Here is a 15,776-nt window from a genome sequence, read left to right on the forward strand (position 1 = left end):
GTGATTAACCGAAGTTCATAGTCATACCTGCTTGCATTGTAGGCCATCTTTATCAGGGAAGGGCGATGGATGTTTCCCCACAGGAAGTGACACAAACTGGAAGTCAAACAACTTCCCTTACATGAGCGTAGCGGCGCTCACTCAGCCCGGCCTGGGCGTCACCAGGACGACCGTCACCACCATCACACAGACAGGCGGCGACTGGAGCAGTGGCCTATTTGACATCTGTGGAGATAAATGCACATGTATGGTCACTCATCTTCATCTGTATGTTGTCCTCCATATAGGGCTTCAGGTTGTGTTCTTCCCAAGCAGGTGTTGTCGGCGCTGTGGCGCCATGCTGTTTGGACCTGAGGCTGGCAAACCACTACGGCGAGTGTCTCTGTTTTCCTCTTCTGCCAGGGTCCACCTTCGCCATGAGAGTCGGCTTCAGGGAGCGCTATAAGATACGAGTATGTGTCATGTGCAAGTATTCATCATATGTTATATAAAAGTAGGTTTTTTTTTTTGTACAGGAGCTTATAATACAACCCGATCATGAATACTAATATGTTCCTGTGTGTTGTGTGCTGTTCTACAGGGGAACATGTGCGACGACTGGAGCACCGTGTGTTGCTGTTATTCCCTGGCCGTGTGTCAAATGGCACGGGAGATGAAGTGGCGCACCGGGATTCAGACGTACCACGTGTCCACCGCGCTGGATTGCGCTTGCTCGACCGGGACCGCCGCCAGACCTGATCCCGAATTCCACTCGCTCTCTCAGCAGTGTTGATTCGGAGGGCCCCCTGAAGGACGCCGGCTTTGGCCACTTAATTAGGTACAACTTCACAATCGAATTTCTTTAAAAAAAGATGCTTGCGTGCATTTAAGTCTTGTCAGTGGTAACCAAGTATTATTATTACATTTGTTATTTTTTCCTCATCATTTGGGTACCTTATTGTCAACATATGAGGGACAAGATTTAGAATCACAAACTGCATTATTATTCGGTTATCAAATGGGCAGTCTACTGTTTAACAAATATATTTTAAATTTCTGAAAGACAAGTACTATACAAGGGTGGACACAATAAATCTGCAACCTTTACAGCTATAATCACCTTTCTCTGGTTTTCGTCGTAGTTTTCATCAAATGGGGAAACAAAGAAGTTATTATCTGTATTATTTTACTGCACGTCCAGAGATATGAGCCTCATAATCTTTGCAGCCACTGCGTTGTAATGCTTTATGGATTTTGTAGGGCTGAGTTTTTTTTTATTTTTGTCCTGCACAGCAAAGGTCAGCTGACACATTAAATGTAATTCCTCTCTGGTACATAGCGGCGAGGTAAAGTGTGGATCTGCTGAGCCAATACAGTGGATATAAAAAGTCTACACACCCTAGTTAAAATACCAGGATTTTGTCATTTAAAAGTGAGACCAAGACAAATCAAATCTTTTGATATATAGCTTGTAGTAAGAAAAAAACTTTTTGACAAAGGGAAAGACAACAAACAAACAATGTAATGGTGTTGCACAAGTGTGCACATCCTTTTATTTTAATTTGGGATGTGTCTGCTAGAAAGCTATATGTTTTGGCATCTCCCCTTTAGATATTGCTGTGGCCAGTGATCATGCCAAAAATAAAAAAATAAGCCCCGAGCGACCTCTGACAAGACACGCTGAAAGTAACAAAAACAACTGCAGTGACAACCTGCTGGACAGCATGTTGATAATAAATGAAATTTTCATTTTCAATGGTGTGCCTTAACGCATCTCCGCCTGCTTCCCCACCCTGCAGGCGTTCAATCATGTTATTAATTCTGATTGCTGTCCTTCCCTCAATTTGAAAATGCCAGCCAACAAGCATTCACCGTGTGGGTGTGAAAACATCATTATACACAAAGCGGTTGGGTGCTCAAAGGGCAAACGTGGCATTTATTACCATCTATTGGACGTGGCTGACTACCTGGCAACTGATTCATTGAAAGTTGCATTTCTAACATCAAAGAAAAGAAAATTCCCTTTCTGTGAATTCAGAAAGTTGATTGGATTTTGACCCCAGTGAAGGCATTGCCGTCCAGAAACATGATTCTGTGACATCTCAAGGGGGAAAAAGTAAATACTGGCCCATGGGGGGATAAGTATTTATTTTTATTTTTTTATTTTTCCCCCTCTTTGGGTAATGCCAGCTGCCCCACTGTGGCTTGGGAACCTTTCCCAGCTCTACTGGCTGTAAAAGGGGATACATACGCCATCCAAGGGGAAGGAAAAAATGTCCCGTAAGCCACCAGGGGGCAGTCTTGCTGCAGATGTTAGTTAAATGCTGTTTTCCAATAATAACTATAGGGCGTGAAGCCGCCCAGAGGGAGTAGTCAGTCCAGTGTGCTGATCTAAGGTCATATCCAGATTCCCCCAGCGGGAGAAGAGGTCAAAATTTGAAGCTGTCCTGGAGCATCTAAAGTCAGCAGGCGGGCCATAAAACGAGCGCGCTCATATTACTTGCTGCACTTTCAGCATCCAAACGCACCGATGCATGGTGTGTGGAGTACACGGGCTTATAGAAAACAGCCCTTTGGGGAAATGTGTGTATATGAGTAATTGAGGCTGTATCTCTGTAATGCGATTGCACTCTTTTGCCACTTGCAAACAGATGAAATCAAAATACAGCCCGAGGGGGAGGGAGCACATCAGGGCCTCAAGTTGCACACCCACCAGCGCTGGAAAGATGATGAGGCGACAAAGAGGTGTTATGTACACCAAAGTGCCACTCATTTTTTTATAAAATTATTCATTCATCAATTTTTCTTTAGCACTTGTCCTCATTTGCGTCGCAAGTGAGCTGGCGTGTTACATTATCATTATTTGGCCTGATTTTAATGACTAAAGCCTACAGTTGGCATCGCTTATGCCACCAAAATTCACGGCAATGCAGCTTTGCTGTTTTGAGAACTTGCCACACACACACAGAGTACAATAAGAAGAAAAGCACTCATCCTCCTAGCATTTTCCCCATAAAAATATCTTCACAATAAGGGTGGCCTGTCAAGGGTTGTGCTGACAAGGACAGCCAGACAAGTACGCACACACAAGTTAGCTTCTTGAGTGTGCATGTGTGCTTTGTAAAAAAAAAAATGTTTTACTTCTAGCACGACTATGAAATGAGTCTCATTCTTGTCATATAATTAAATGTTATATTATGGTATTAAGTCAGATTTTATTTCATTATAATTTCAGCCACTGTTAGGCTGACTAATCTCTCTACTGAATATTCCAAGTTAGTATGCTTCCCATTCACAGTTGTGTCAGAATAAAGTAGCAGGGAAATAGAGTTCAGACAGCAGCGAAATAATGAAGGCGAGGTGCACATTTATCACTTTGATCACTGGGGCGACTCGCTATTCAGTGGAGTATATAGACACTCCGCACTCTCGTATACAGAACCGTATTACTCGTGCAGGGCAGTTTAAGACACCGAGATGAAACTGAGACCGGGATGGGGGGGTAGGAGGGAAACAAGGCGTAATTAGAAAGTATTTTCGCACCGAGGACAGCTTCATTGATTTATTGAAAGGATTTATTTTTTGGGTTTGCAGCAAATTGACTGACTTGTGCATTCCTTTTTGCTGCGTCTAAGGATGCATGATGCAAATAAATAGGGAAGGTTCCAGCTAGGAAGGGCATTCACATAAACACGCATTTGAGTTCATTTGAATAAGGAAAATTGATTTGAGTGAAAGCTGAGTTGCTTGCTCACAGCTAAGCGCTAACTAACATTTTGTCTCTGCAGGCAAGCTGGAGTCATATGAAGAAAAACCAGAGGGGAAGAAAGTCTCTTTTGAAGGTGCCATTTCCACTCCTTTCATGTGACGGCTTCAAAGTGAATGTTTTGAATCATTCCGTGAGGACCATTTGTTGTTCTGCAGCACGGTAAAGTCTTGGGTGGCTGGGGGAACCCGTGATGCCGAGGGGGTCTTGTGTTCTGGGATCCTAGAGGCCAACTTTAGCCAAATTTGTTCATTGGTGCAACCATTTTCTGAACCCACCTAGTCCCTATTGCGGTGATGAATTGCAGGTAGTTAAAGTTGTCGGCAAGCGGTTTTCCAGTAGCGGCTCAATGATGCGGCGTGTCCCTTATGACCTAAGCAAGTCCAAATTGAAATAGATTTTTTTTTTCTGTGCAAACAAAGGTTCTTCCACGAGCGAGCCTTCAGGATAGAAACGCAAAAAAAGCAAACGATCCCACAAGCCCAAATGGAAAACATGGTGTTAAGTCAGTGACAGGGCCTGCAGGCAAAAGCAAACACAACCATTTTTACATTTTCTAACATTCATTTTCTCTCCTGTCACACATTAAAGGAATATTTTGACAAGGAAAAGAACATTTCCTTTTTTTTATCTTCTCCTTCTGCCACACTTTTCAAAAAGAACTCTACTTCACAGCGAGTTGATGGAGAATTTTTGCTGAAACATTTTTTTTTCCTGTACTTTTTAAAAGAATGCACCTTTTCCTCTTTTACTGTCTTAATTGAATCTTTTCCTGCCGCATGATTGCACCTTGTTAGCATTGAGTGTGAAAAACAAACCCTGCGGGCCATTTGCAATACGTCGCACCACATTAAATGTCCTTGTCACCACTACCATATGACCCGTGCCTCATATAAGATCTTGGTAAGTGTTGCATACTGCTTTCGTGTCCACACACACACACACATAGCCGCCATTGATGAAGGTGTTCTTTCATCCGAGTATGTCAGTTGGGGCAGCCGTCGGTGTGTGTGTGCGCTTCATACTGCATGTCAAAGGCTTCGATGAATTCCTAAGTGTCAAACGTGTAGGTGGCAAGAGGGTGCAAGAAGTGATGATGAAAGGTCCTCGGAAATGATTTTTCCATCCCCCCCCTGCTGAGGTCCTCTCTTGCTGTCCGTGCCTTGGTCTCCTGTCCGTGTAGGACTGTGGTTGCATCTTAGTCCATAAGGACAGCTGGACAGGACAATAAAAGTTAATCTGTCCGTCCATATGTCCACCACTTGGTCCATCTGTCATTTTATCCACCTGTCTGTCCGTCCGTCAAATGACAGACAGGTGTCTGATCATATTTATTGCCCGACAGTCTGTTAATCCATCAATCTGTTGGGCTCTTGATGTGTTTATCCACCTATCCTGATCATGTGTGAGCACTAACATCTCCAAGTATGCAGAATGTGAACAGGTCTTTGAAATCTCTAAATATAAACACGAACCAAACGGCCTTGCCTTTCCTTCAAAGACGAGCACAGGCTGTTGCGATCACGCAAGCATGTCCAATCTAGCGAGCGAGCTTCTTCAGAGGATGACCCGTCACTCAAAGGCAGACACAAACAATGAAGCGCGGCGAGGCGTCGAGTAAGCCGACTGGCGGAGGTGTCATTCAGCACGCGCGGCACTATGCTCATATGCACGACGTGGAAATTTGTGCGACGCTGACATGCACGGGAAAGGTCACTAAATTAAAGCATTCCATTCAGATGAAGAACACTTGACTTGCGTGCACCACGATGACCGACAAATAGTCAAGGCGAGCAGATGCGACGAGGCGGCAAAACACTCTTCAAAAGAGACTTTTTTCGTGTTCACAATTTGTCACAACTTAGATCCAATTACAGAGTCTTGTCCTTGATGCTAGCAACCATGATTACGTGAGAGGCACGAATGCCAATAGGGTTGATCCATTAAACCATCAATCTAAATTTCTATCTCGAGAGCCATTTGTATCTGTAAGGCATTTTTGGAAACCCACCCAACTCAACAACGATCTGGTGATCCAGGGCCGCTATTTTATTAGAGAGAAAATGAGAAGCAGGATTCAGAAAGAATCCCAAGACAGAATGGTGTCGAGACGAAGGCATGAACGAGACAAAAAGACGGATAAAGCCACAAGTAAACAAACAGTCATGAGCGTGCAGTGAAGCAGGGTGTTAAAAGTGAGAAGCCATCAAGTCAGACAGAGTGAAGAATAAGACTCCCGGTGCATCAAATGGACTGTAAAACAAATGAGATCCAAAGAATCCGCCGCACCTCAGATCCCACATGACAGACGGGGTAGGCGTGCGAGGCCAGTTATTTAAAGCTCTGACATCTTCTCATTCTTGCCAACAATGCGGAGCTCAGTGCTTAATCTTTTATAGCTATAAACGTACAACAATTTGCGATATACAGCCTTTCCAGGTTAGTAGTTTGCTCAAAGTAATTAGGTCATTCCATTTGATCCTTTTAAAACAAAAAAAAAAACACATGTTCATCTATGCTGGATGAAGTCATTACATAAATATCCGATCAAGTACAAATGTAAGCACTGGGGTTCCTCTTTACTGTGAAAATTGTTTTTTGATCTAATGTTGAAAAGAGCAAGCAATAATAGCGCGCTAAAATAGGCAATACGGAGTTGCCATGGCAACGACAATGCGCCTTCTTTTGCAGTCCTGAGATGGAATAGAAGTTAGAATGGAGTGTTTACGAGAGGACTCGGCACTAGATTCGTATTTGCGTGCATTGAAAAGACACGAGTAGCACCCTTCAGCTAATTGAGCCATCAATCCACCCCCGGCGAAATGCTAGCTTGCTATCTGCCTTCGTTTTTGATTGACAAACTAATTAAGATGATGACGTTTAAATGTTCCACTTCACAAGTTGCTGTGGAGCAGATTTTTCTTTGAATGGCCCAGCAATCTTGTCATGATTTTTTTTTTCCAGGATTAAACTGTTTTAGCTTGGACTTCACTACATATTTTTTTAATTTATAATAATATAAATCAAATAATTTATTCTGAACAAAATTATATACTAAAAGCGGTACTTTTGTTCGACTGACCACAACAACAGGCGCAATGCAAAATGTGTGCTGAGGTATTTATTTTTTATTTGATATTGTCAAGACTTCAACTTAATTTCTGTTTTTCTTTACCTAACATTCATTGGTGACACGATATCAGACACGTATGCTCTCTAACATCAATGTGCTCTTCATCACTCCTCCCTTTCCTCTCCTTGGTGGCCCTCGTCATCTCATCCGTCTCCTTTCCCGCTTTCCATTAGTCTTTTCAACTCCACCTTGGTTCTCACTCAGATCCCTCCCTGCTGCCACCGAGCAGCCTGAAGGCAGAGTCTGCGTTGGAAGGTGAAGTTTGGTGCAGGGGAGGAGGCCACTTTATTCCTTAAGACCTGCACCATCCAATGACATCCAACAGAAAATGCATTTAAAGGTGACATTGCATGCTTTATATTCCCCTCACAATTCAGAACATGTACAACATGATTTGATTCCACTATGTACCAAATAGTCACATACAAGAAGTACTTGACGGCTTCATTTCACTCTGGACAGACAATTTCAAAGAAAACAACGCTCAATATGCAGAGACACTGTCAAACAGATATTTATTTCGCAATCAGTTTCTTCCACGACACTGCGGGTGTCTCGTTTTACTCTTGAGAATACGCCCCAAAGTAGCACAGCAGGGGCCTTTTTTTTTCCCCATTTGCCTTTTTATATGCTTTACACAAGGAAAAGTATACAGACAAAGCCCGGCCGGCCTAGGAATGGAAATGAGTCACAATGAAGCTTAAAACCATATGAGGGAAAAAAAACAAGCTGTGTTGTTATGGAAACGCCTGACAAAAATACAAGATGAGCTGATTGGTTGACTTTATTGTCTTTTTACAAGGCACTGTTTAAAGCTTTTTGCTTTTATTTGACACACCATGAGCAGAGAGTTCTGTCAGGTTTCTCTTTTGACATTTTGCAAAGAGTGAATACACCCCAAAGAATAGAAAGTTTTGATGTTAGACATTTCTTGAGGCCAGACAGTGACAAATATGCACACGTGCACCTGCTGAACTTTCGATGTGCACAACATGACGAATGGATGAAGCTCACGTTGAATGTTGATAGGGGTGATAGACTCAAAACGTGATGCGCTTGCGTGGACACAATTTTTGCATGAGCGGCTCGCTTGTTCCATGCCGCACACGGAGGTTTTGTTATAGAAAAAACACTTCAGTGTTAGCCTATGTTTTTATTTATGCTGACAAAAATGAACAATTAATCAAGTCTTGATCCTCTGCGTCGAACGACAAATATAGAGCAGCACAATTCACAAGAAATATTTTCAATTATATCAATACTGCATGTTATCATAATACTAGAGTGTAGGTATATCTAATATTAGTCCTGCTGACATATTTACAATACCACACAGGCACCCCACTCCATTGACAAGCTGTCCTCTGTTGTGTAACAACTCCCACACACACACACAAATATCCACACACACGTGCACACAGGCTTCTATTCAAGCAGTCATAACTATTTGATGACAGAGCTTCTAGTTTCTTCACCACCCTTTGGCACACCCGATCCAAGTGTGAATAATTTAACGTGCTTACCAATAAAAGTGGGCCAATGGTAGATCATTGTTAAGAACAGGAGGCACGCCAAACACACTCACTCACTCATCCACCAGAAAAATAAGGACTCAATCCACCCACCTTGGTCCACACAGCTCTTGAGCAGGCAGGACTCCCGTCCGTCCCCGCTTGTGCTGTCTTTTGCCGTTGATCACAGCAGACGGTGACTGCTTAATGCTGACGTTCTCACCTTATAGACTGACCTGCCTGCTCTCTGCAGCCCAGCAGACGTCATGGAGGAACCCCAGAGAAAAAAGAGTCAGCGACATGAAGGCACCAAGCACAGAAAGGTGAGTTATCTGGAGAGAAGCTGCTCGTGTCGGGCTGTCAGAAGGTGAACCAAATGTATTCTGCTTTTCGGGCCCACAATCAGATGTGCAATTGCTATTTGGCAAATGTTACAATTCAGTGGGCTGGTTGAGGATTTTTTCATTCAAGTTAGTTTTTGTTTCAGTTCAAATGTAATGATTGACTTTTCAATTAACTAGTCAGTGTATTTTTTTTTTTTAATTCCCACTCTGTCTTATATAGACGTGCCTGCCTCTCCGTCGACACCCTCTGATCCTATTCTCGCGTTTCCCATAATAGATCAAACCCTTCAGCTTTTCCGGATCATCTTCTCGGCACTGTGCATCTTGACAGCTCGTACTCTGCTTCCAAACCACCAGGTCAGGTTCAAGCTGGCGTCGTCCTACAGCGGCCGGGTCCTGAAGCACGTGTACGAGGACGGGCAGGAGCTGGACAGCCCTGAGGAGAAGTACCCTCACAGCTTCCTCCCGCACGGCAAGATAGCGCCTAGCCACCTGGAGATGGAGCAGCTGTGCGGCTTTGAGGAGTCTTCATCGGAACAGCAGGGTGGGTTGATAGCTGTTTGACTTTTGTTTGCTTGGGAAGGCTTCTGCTGGAAAAGTTCGCTCCTGCCAGGAAAGTTGCTTTTCAAACATTTATCAAAACAAGTCAAAAATAAGGACTGAACATGCATTCAGACTGAAGCTTCTTGAAAATTATTTAAAAACAGAGAATGGGATTGATTGCTAATTGAAGGCCATCATAGCATATGTTGTGTTGGAGGATGAAAGCTGGAGTAGTGTGACAACATGTTGTTATTGTGCGCCCACCCAGGTGTGGAGCCTCCTACAGGGCTCATTGCCCAGAGAATCAACGTGTACAGAGGCATAGGAGGCTACAAGGCTGCTGCGGGCCACACCAACCAAACAGATGGAGACCCGAAAGTAAGCAGCGGGCTTAGTCGCGACGTGATGTGACTTGAAATGTATTCACAACAACTCCTGGAAGGCTCATAATTGTTTCTCATGAATGCTCTTTTTAGTTTCCATAAGCGTATCTGCAATTGAATTCATCTGTGCTGCTGTTTTGGTTAGCAAGAGCATTGAGCGGTTCAGCTGTTTGACCTCCAAACATCCCGATAAAACCGTTTATATTATGTAACCTTTAAACCCCGTCCTTTAATTCCTCTCATGGTATTTTTTTAAAAATATCTCACTATTTCTGGCGCATAATCTCATTGGATTTACTGTATGTAAATTACATGAAAGGATTTATAATCGGATTGTAGCAACGCTTGTATGTTTGCGTCCCACATAGAAAAAAAACGACCAACAATAATAAACAGCTGATATGTTTCATAAAGATGCTAGAGGGGGGGAGCTCGACAAGAAAAAGCGACGAATCCCTGTGCAATTTAAGTAAATTTCCGTTCGAAGGGAACAAAAACAATTACGAGCCAACGCAAAGTCGACACTTTAGCGACAATGTCAGGAGGCTCGGTGGCTTAGTGTCAGCTTCATCCGCCGCACAAAAAATGCCACACGCCGGCTGAGACGTGACATTCTTATCCCGTTTATCAGTGAAGGACAGAAATGTGGATTTTATACATGGGCGGTATTTTAGGTTCACAGACATGACCGCTCGCCTCTAGACTCCCCTTCGCTGTTTTCAAAAGACAGACTCGGCCAGAGCACAGTGCCCCTTATCTGATTGTCATTTCGCCATGTTTGAAAAAAAAATGCAAATGCCTGCAGATATCTGCACCCTGAGAGAAAAAAAAGGAAGAAAGATAAGTCACAGGAAGAAGTCTTCGACAGCTTTCCGTATTGCTTTTAATTTTTAATCCATATCAATGTAAATATATAACAAAATGAAAGAAAATAATGTGATACATAATCTGTCTTTGCTCTCAGTCGGTGTTGGACTTTGGAAAGATCATCATCTACACCAGCAACCTGCGAATCGTACGAGCACCTGCGAGGAAGGCCGACGTTGTACGCCACGGGACGGCGCCCCCCGCGTCTCCGGAGGTTTATCCGCAGGCCCGTGAGCGTGGCAGCAGGAGGCGTGCGAAGGAGGCCGAGCGCAAAGCCACCTCACAGGCGCAGGTAATGATCCAAAGTATTCTGCCCTGCCAGGAGTATTTGTTACCTCCATTTGTGTGTTAGGCTAATCTCATTCCTCCATATTTGCCAGTCTGTCTCATCGTGTGTGCTCCTGTATTGCCATCATTCTCAAGCGTCTGTCACTTCTGATTTGTTGCACCGCCAAAACATGACACAGGCGCTAATCAAGCTTAAATTGAACAATTTCTTCACCTTTGAGATCAACGTCAGCAAAGAATTGATTACTGGAAGTCGCAACAAGCTTATCCTGAGGTGTATTTAAATTTTTGGCAAAAGGTCAGGGTCAGAGGTTGTAAATGTTAAACTTCCTTTCCCTTCTATTTCACACCTGACCTACCTACTTTTTATCTACCACGTTTCGCCCCCCGCCATGTTGTCCAGGAGCCGGTGTGCTGCCAGCTCTGCGGCGGCTCGGGCTGCACGCCGTGCTCGCTGTGTCACGGCAGCAAGCTGTCCATGCTGGCCAACCGCTTCAACGAGTCCATCAGCGAGCTGCGCTGCCAGGCTTGCTACCCTCACGGCCTGGAGAGGTGCCAGGCTTGCGCCGGCAAGTCGCCATTTTTGCCCAGCGCTCGTACCCGGCAGGGAAGGGGGGGCCCCGCCAGCCAGTAAATGGAAGTGTTTGACGCTCAAGTGTGTGTCCAGACGACACTATTGCCTCATTCCAAATGTTCATGGTGGGGTTCCAACGCAAGACATGGCTGAACAGGGGGATTACGACAGCACGCTTGTAAAATACATTTTAATGTGTGCCGTGAATATAATGTCCCACTTTTTTTTATTTGCCAGATCTTATTATTTTGCTATTCTCCTTAATTAAACACTATCTCTGGGCACCAAAGTCAAACACTTAAATTCAGACAGTTTGTATCAGCAATCAAATCGATGAGTTTCGAAATCATTTTGAAAAATAATACTGATAATTATTCCAGTGTGCACTGGACAGGATTTTTTGAAATGTAAGATCAAATTTAATTCTCAGGATATTGCCAATTCAGATTGTTTGTGTCTGACATTTATTTTTTTGAGATTGTTTAGTAAAGATTGTTGTGAAGGGGTTTCTTTGCCTCAGTATGCTAAGAAGAAAATAAATATATATAATAAAATAATTAAAAATACAGTATGAGCAATGCGTTATTTGTTTAAACTACTTTTAACTAAGTATTTTTCTTAGACGGTAGCCTACTTTGTTTCAAAAGTTTTACAACTACTGTCCCATATGAACATCACATGACACATATATTGATAACTCTTCCGACCGAATTGGAAAATAAGGTTAAAAGTAATTGCCTCAGGAAAGCCACACCTTTATGATGCCACTCGTCATCACCATCTTCCTACAATCGGATAGCGTGGTTCCCCAGGTGTTGGGTCGGTGCGTTCTCCATTTTTCCTTTCTCAAAACAATTTAGCCAGCACAATCTTCTATTATATGCCCATCTGCTCTCCAAGCAGATAGCAGACGCTCTGAGCCGTGGGATATTTTGCGAAGGCTGCCGCTGCTGCTGAAATGGCGCTTTTAATGCCCGCGAAGAGAGACGATCGATCAAAGTCGCCGTCTGCACTGACCGCAACCCCAAATCTTGCAGGAACCTAAAATCATACCTGAGAAATCACCCTCCGAGATTATTACAAAACTCCCAGCCCAAAATTGCAAAATGTTGACTCAACTAGCAGGCCTTGCTTATTGAAATGGCTAAATAACGAATCAGGAGTCGACAAAATTTGACCGAAGCACTGTCCCTGGCCTTCAGGAATGGACCACTTCTAAAACATAGAAACATCCAGTGAAGCATGAAGTGTGTAGTCACGCTACACTTGAACCTAAATTTACAGCACAGGCCAAATTGTCGATTCAGCACGATGAACCAAATAAAATACAGCTGCCGACAAAGACGGTGCAGCGAAGACACAAATGCTTTTTGAGATGATCAAAAGGCAAACAGTTGTCATCGGGATGTTATCAATTATGTAACCTCTCTGAGGTGATGACTATGCAAGGCTGTATGTCAACAAATGAAGAAGTGAAGATGCTTAATTAAGCAACTCCTAAAGTGAAAGTCCCTGTTGTCGGTTCCTCAGCAGGAGCTCATTTGTACACCATTGTCTACCATTTACTGTGTCAACAGGAAGCTAATTGTTGTTTGCTTTCGGTGGGGACGTGAACGCTTCCCGCCAGCAGGGTATCGCTGATGGCGGCGCTGATGATGATGGGGGGTGGTGGGAGGGTAGGGATCTGCTTTGGCAAACGGAGAAAAAAAAATTGCAAACAAAGTGGCGTGATAGTTATTGTCTACACACTAATGAGAAATTAATTGCACCACAGCTGGCTGTGATGATTGTAGTACTAGAGGGCGATCACAGGGGGCGACGTGCACCATCAGTGAGGCCTGCTTGGGGTCGGAAAGACAAGTTTGTATGTATATATATATAATTTTTTTTTTCCAGCAATTCTGGAGGTGGAAAAATGGAACATGATTAACATATACACTGACATAGACATAGACTTGTCTGCCTCTTTCCACAATTCCAGCTGGACTAAAGGGCAGCAGAGCACGGAGATTAAATATGCATGCATATTCCGCATCTACAAAGCTAGCAGAGATATTTCTGCGGCCACAGCATGACCCAAGCAAGTGAACTTTCGAGTGACGTGCTGTGAATGGCTATTTTTTCCAAGTCTGTTTGCTTCTGATGAAGACGCCCGTTGAGCGATTGATATATCTGAAGAATGCTCATTAACGTTGTTGTTTTTCATTTCATTAGCGGCATTGTGAGCAGCGTAGCACACACGCAGGGGATACAACCCCCCCCCCCCCCCCCTCTTGCTTTTAGTGTCAGCAGCAGCAGCCATGTGTGAAGCCCCCTGTGTCACACAGCGGACGACCTTTCCCGCAAAATATCTGTCACCGCATGCGCGTGGGGTCAGCTTGAGGATGTTCAATTAAAATGGACTATTTTGCTAGATGAGGGTGTGAGAAGCGTCGCGCCCTCTGAAGGCACGTGTCATGCCTAATTTGTGTTCCACAGTAAGATGTGCCGCAGGGAGGGGCGCCTTTGCATTTTGGAAAAGGAGAAGCGAGGGGGAGAAAAACTAGACCACGGGTAGGCAACTCCAATCCTCGAGAGCCGTTGTCCTGCATGTTCTCTATGTTGCGGCACACTGATTCAAACGGTCAGATAATTAGCAAGGTCTGCAGAAGCTGGATAACAATCCTGTCATTTGCTAACCTGAGTTGCCTACCAATGCACTGGAGCATTGCAGAAAAATTACAATTAGTTTGCTACCCACAGGCTGCAACGGGAAAAACTTGTATCCGATTTTGAGGCACACATTTTTTTTCAGAGACTCACAAAAAAATGCACAATATGTATATTTATATACTGTATTTGTGTGTACAGCTCGAGTATGAATTAAAATGTGATTTGCATGCACAGAAAGTTGGCCACTCCATCCATCATGGTGGCTTAGCCAGGTGTGTGAAATCAATTAGTCTAATTAGAAAGGTTGTTTACCAATACTCGTGCAACGTGCTGGCGCTATGCATTGTTTTGTTTTTTTCCAGGGTACGGCACTCAGATATGGCCTGCATCATTTTTCTTTCCAAATTTGAATACAGCCAGGGACAAGGCGCTGAAATATCTCATCAGTCTTACCTGCATGATCGAATGCAGTCAATGCAGAAATGATATAAGTGCATTTGTTCTGAAATATTTTCTACAAATCAGATATCCCAGTGACACAAGTAGAGCATATAAATAGATAGATGCCAGAAGGTTCAATTAACCCGTGTTACAGCAGAATAATAGCTTTGTGTTGAACCAAACAGGCGCAAATTTCAGAGCGTTAATTACGTTTGTGAGTACATTCCAATAAAGTTTGCAAAAATCTCCCAGAATGATATAGCGCAATCGTTCCACGGTTGCTCGAACATACCATTTTTGAACAAATAACTCTGATGGCATCCATCAAAACTGAGCAGTGCAAATTTGTGACACATCTGTGTTTGGTTGCTCATTTAAAATGTGTAGTCAGGCCAATAAATAGAAAGGCCAGGCTTCAATGTTTTTGCTGTTCCAACTGGCTGCTTCCATTTTTATTCGACCCCATGTATTGAGATTTATCGTCTTTTATTGGTGAGATGCACATGTGCTCATTTTATCTTTTCTACTCAATACATTGAAGGTGAAGAATGCCAGTTTTATTGCAACCCAAAAATGGACAGCCCTGGTCTTCATGTTAAAGCATTGGCATGCTTTGTGAATCACATCCCCCGAATACCATTTAAGCAAGGTAGACAATCTGTTGATTAAATCAGAAACATTGGAGGCCTGTTAATTCCCTTGGCTGTGAACAAAGGCCAACATGGGGAAAACTGGAAGCAACACAGGTGATGTCAAAGTTGGAGTGTGTGTGTGTACGTGCATGCGAGTGTGTGAAAGAGTCAGGAGATGAACGTTCCGCAAGACCGGGCAGATATTGTGTGGGCCGAGCTGGAGAGCGCATTTACTTTCATTCGTGCTGTCTCTCTCCATTTCTTGGATGGTCGTATTTCAACTCACCTCTCCCTTGCTTTCATCTAGTCAGTGTTAGAGAAAAGAAGAAGAAGAAAGAGGCCAACATGGATCGAAGAAAGATTTTTAAAACTCTCCTTTAGTTTACACCAGTATGACGTGAGGATAATGGGAAAAGGTCGTGGTGGCCATCGGGAGTTTCCCGCAACATTATAAGCAACATAAAAAGATGGACAGAAAATCTTGTCAAACGTGTTCTCCTTTTGAGATCCATAGCAGGACGTCAACATGTCACTGAAGTCTCATAGGAAAGTCGGTTCATTCTGAACTTCTGCCCCCCTCAAAAATATATTAAATATATCCTTCCTTTTATGACTGCCCGTGAATCCGACGTCTTTAGTCCTTCAGCTTGCAATCCTTCAACC

At 43.5% G+C, this 15,776-nt stretch overlaps 2 protein-coding genes and 1 long non-coding RNA gene across 10 annotated transcripts in view; 2 read left to right on the plus strand and 1 right to left on the minus strand.

Moving 5' to 3' along the window:
• Positions 1 to 174, minus strand: part of LOC148386684 (uncharacterized) — a 5,457-nt gene extending 5,283 nt beyond the window's left edge. For both annotated transcript variants that reach the window (XR_015863072.1, XR_015863071.1), the window contains exon 1: positions 28 to 174. This is a non-coding gene — a long non-coding RNA (uncharacterized LOC148386684). The remainder of the gene's footprint in view (positions 1 to 27) is intronic.
• Positions 1 to 7,164, plus strand: part of plac8l1 (PLAC8 like 1) — an 8,057-nt gene extending 893 nt beyond the window's left edge. Inside the window, exons 3-7 of one of the 3 annotated variants that reach the window (XR_015863070.1) lie at positions 43 to 245; positions 316 to 452; positions 581 to 817; positions 3,768 to 3,821; positions 7,083 to 7,164. Coding sequence is in view for 2 of the 3 variants with exons in the window: in XM_088398770.1 (XP_088254896.1) it covers positions 43 to 245; positions 316 to 452; positions 581 to 772 (532 nt within the window). In the remaining variant the exon portion in view is untranslated. Of the gene's footprint in view, positions 1 to 42; positions 246 to 315; positions 453 to 580; positions 818 to 3,767; positions 4,619 to 7,082 lie in introns of those variants that run through there. The other 2 variants (XM_088398772.1, XM_088398770.1) reach the window with 2 other exon arrangements.
• grxcr2 (glutaredoxin and cysteine rich domain containing 2) lies at positions 3,766 to 11,592 on the plus strand. Of its 5 annotated transcripts, none has more exons than XM_088398765.1 (7): positions 3,766 to 3,821; positions 7,083 to 7,218; positions 8,620 to 8,712; positions 9,091 to 9,277; positions 9,545 to 9,654; positions 10,624 to 10,818; positions 11,218 to 11,592. In XM_088398765.1, the coding sequence occupies exons 2-7, from the start codon at positions 7,207 to 7,209 to the stop codon at positions 11,446 to 11,448; spliced, it is 828 nt and encodes a 275-aa protein (XP_088254891.1). In that variant the 5' UTR covers positions 3,766 to 3,821; positions 7,083 to 7,206; the 3' UTR covers positions 11,449 to 11,592. The 5 variants fall into 5 exon arrangements, with proteins under 5 accessions (XP_088254891.1, XP_088254892.1, XP_088254894.1 ...); XM_088398766.1 differs by lacking the exon at positions 11,218 to 11,592 and adding an exon at positions 10,907 to 11,209; XM_088398768.1 differs by having other exon boundaries at positions 3,804 to 3,821; positions 8,643 to 8,712.
• The last annotated feature ends 4,184 nt before the right edge of the window (positions 11,593 to 15,776 follow it).

The sequence above is a fragment of the Syngnathus floridae genome, chromosome 15, assembly GCF_059516105.1.
Source record: "Syngnathus floridae isolate MCC-2025c chromosome 15, RoL_Sflo_1.0, whole genome shotgun sequence".
NCBI classification, from domain to species: domain Eukaryota; kingdom Metazoa; phylum Chordata; class Actinopteri; order Syngnathiformes; family Syngnathidae; genus Syngnathus; species Syngnathus floridae.

Excerpts from the sequence above, each read along its gene's own strand:
- grxcr2 (XM_088398769.1), top strand. The coding sequence starts at position 8,597 with ATGCTGACGTTCTCACCTTATAGACTGACCTGCCTGCTCTCTGCAGCC. Across the intron at positions 8,713-9,095 it reads AAGGCACCAAGCACAGAAAG|GTTCAAGCTGGCGTCGTCCT; the intron begins GTGAGTTATCTG and ends CCACCAGGTCAG. Across the intron at positions 10,819-11,217 it reads AAGCCACCTCACAGGCGCAG|GAGCCGGTGTGCTGCCAGCT; the intron begins GTAATGATCCAA and ends CATGTTGTCCAG.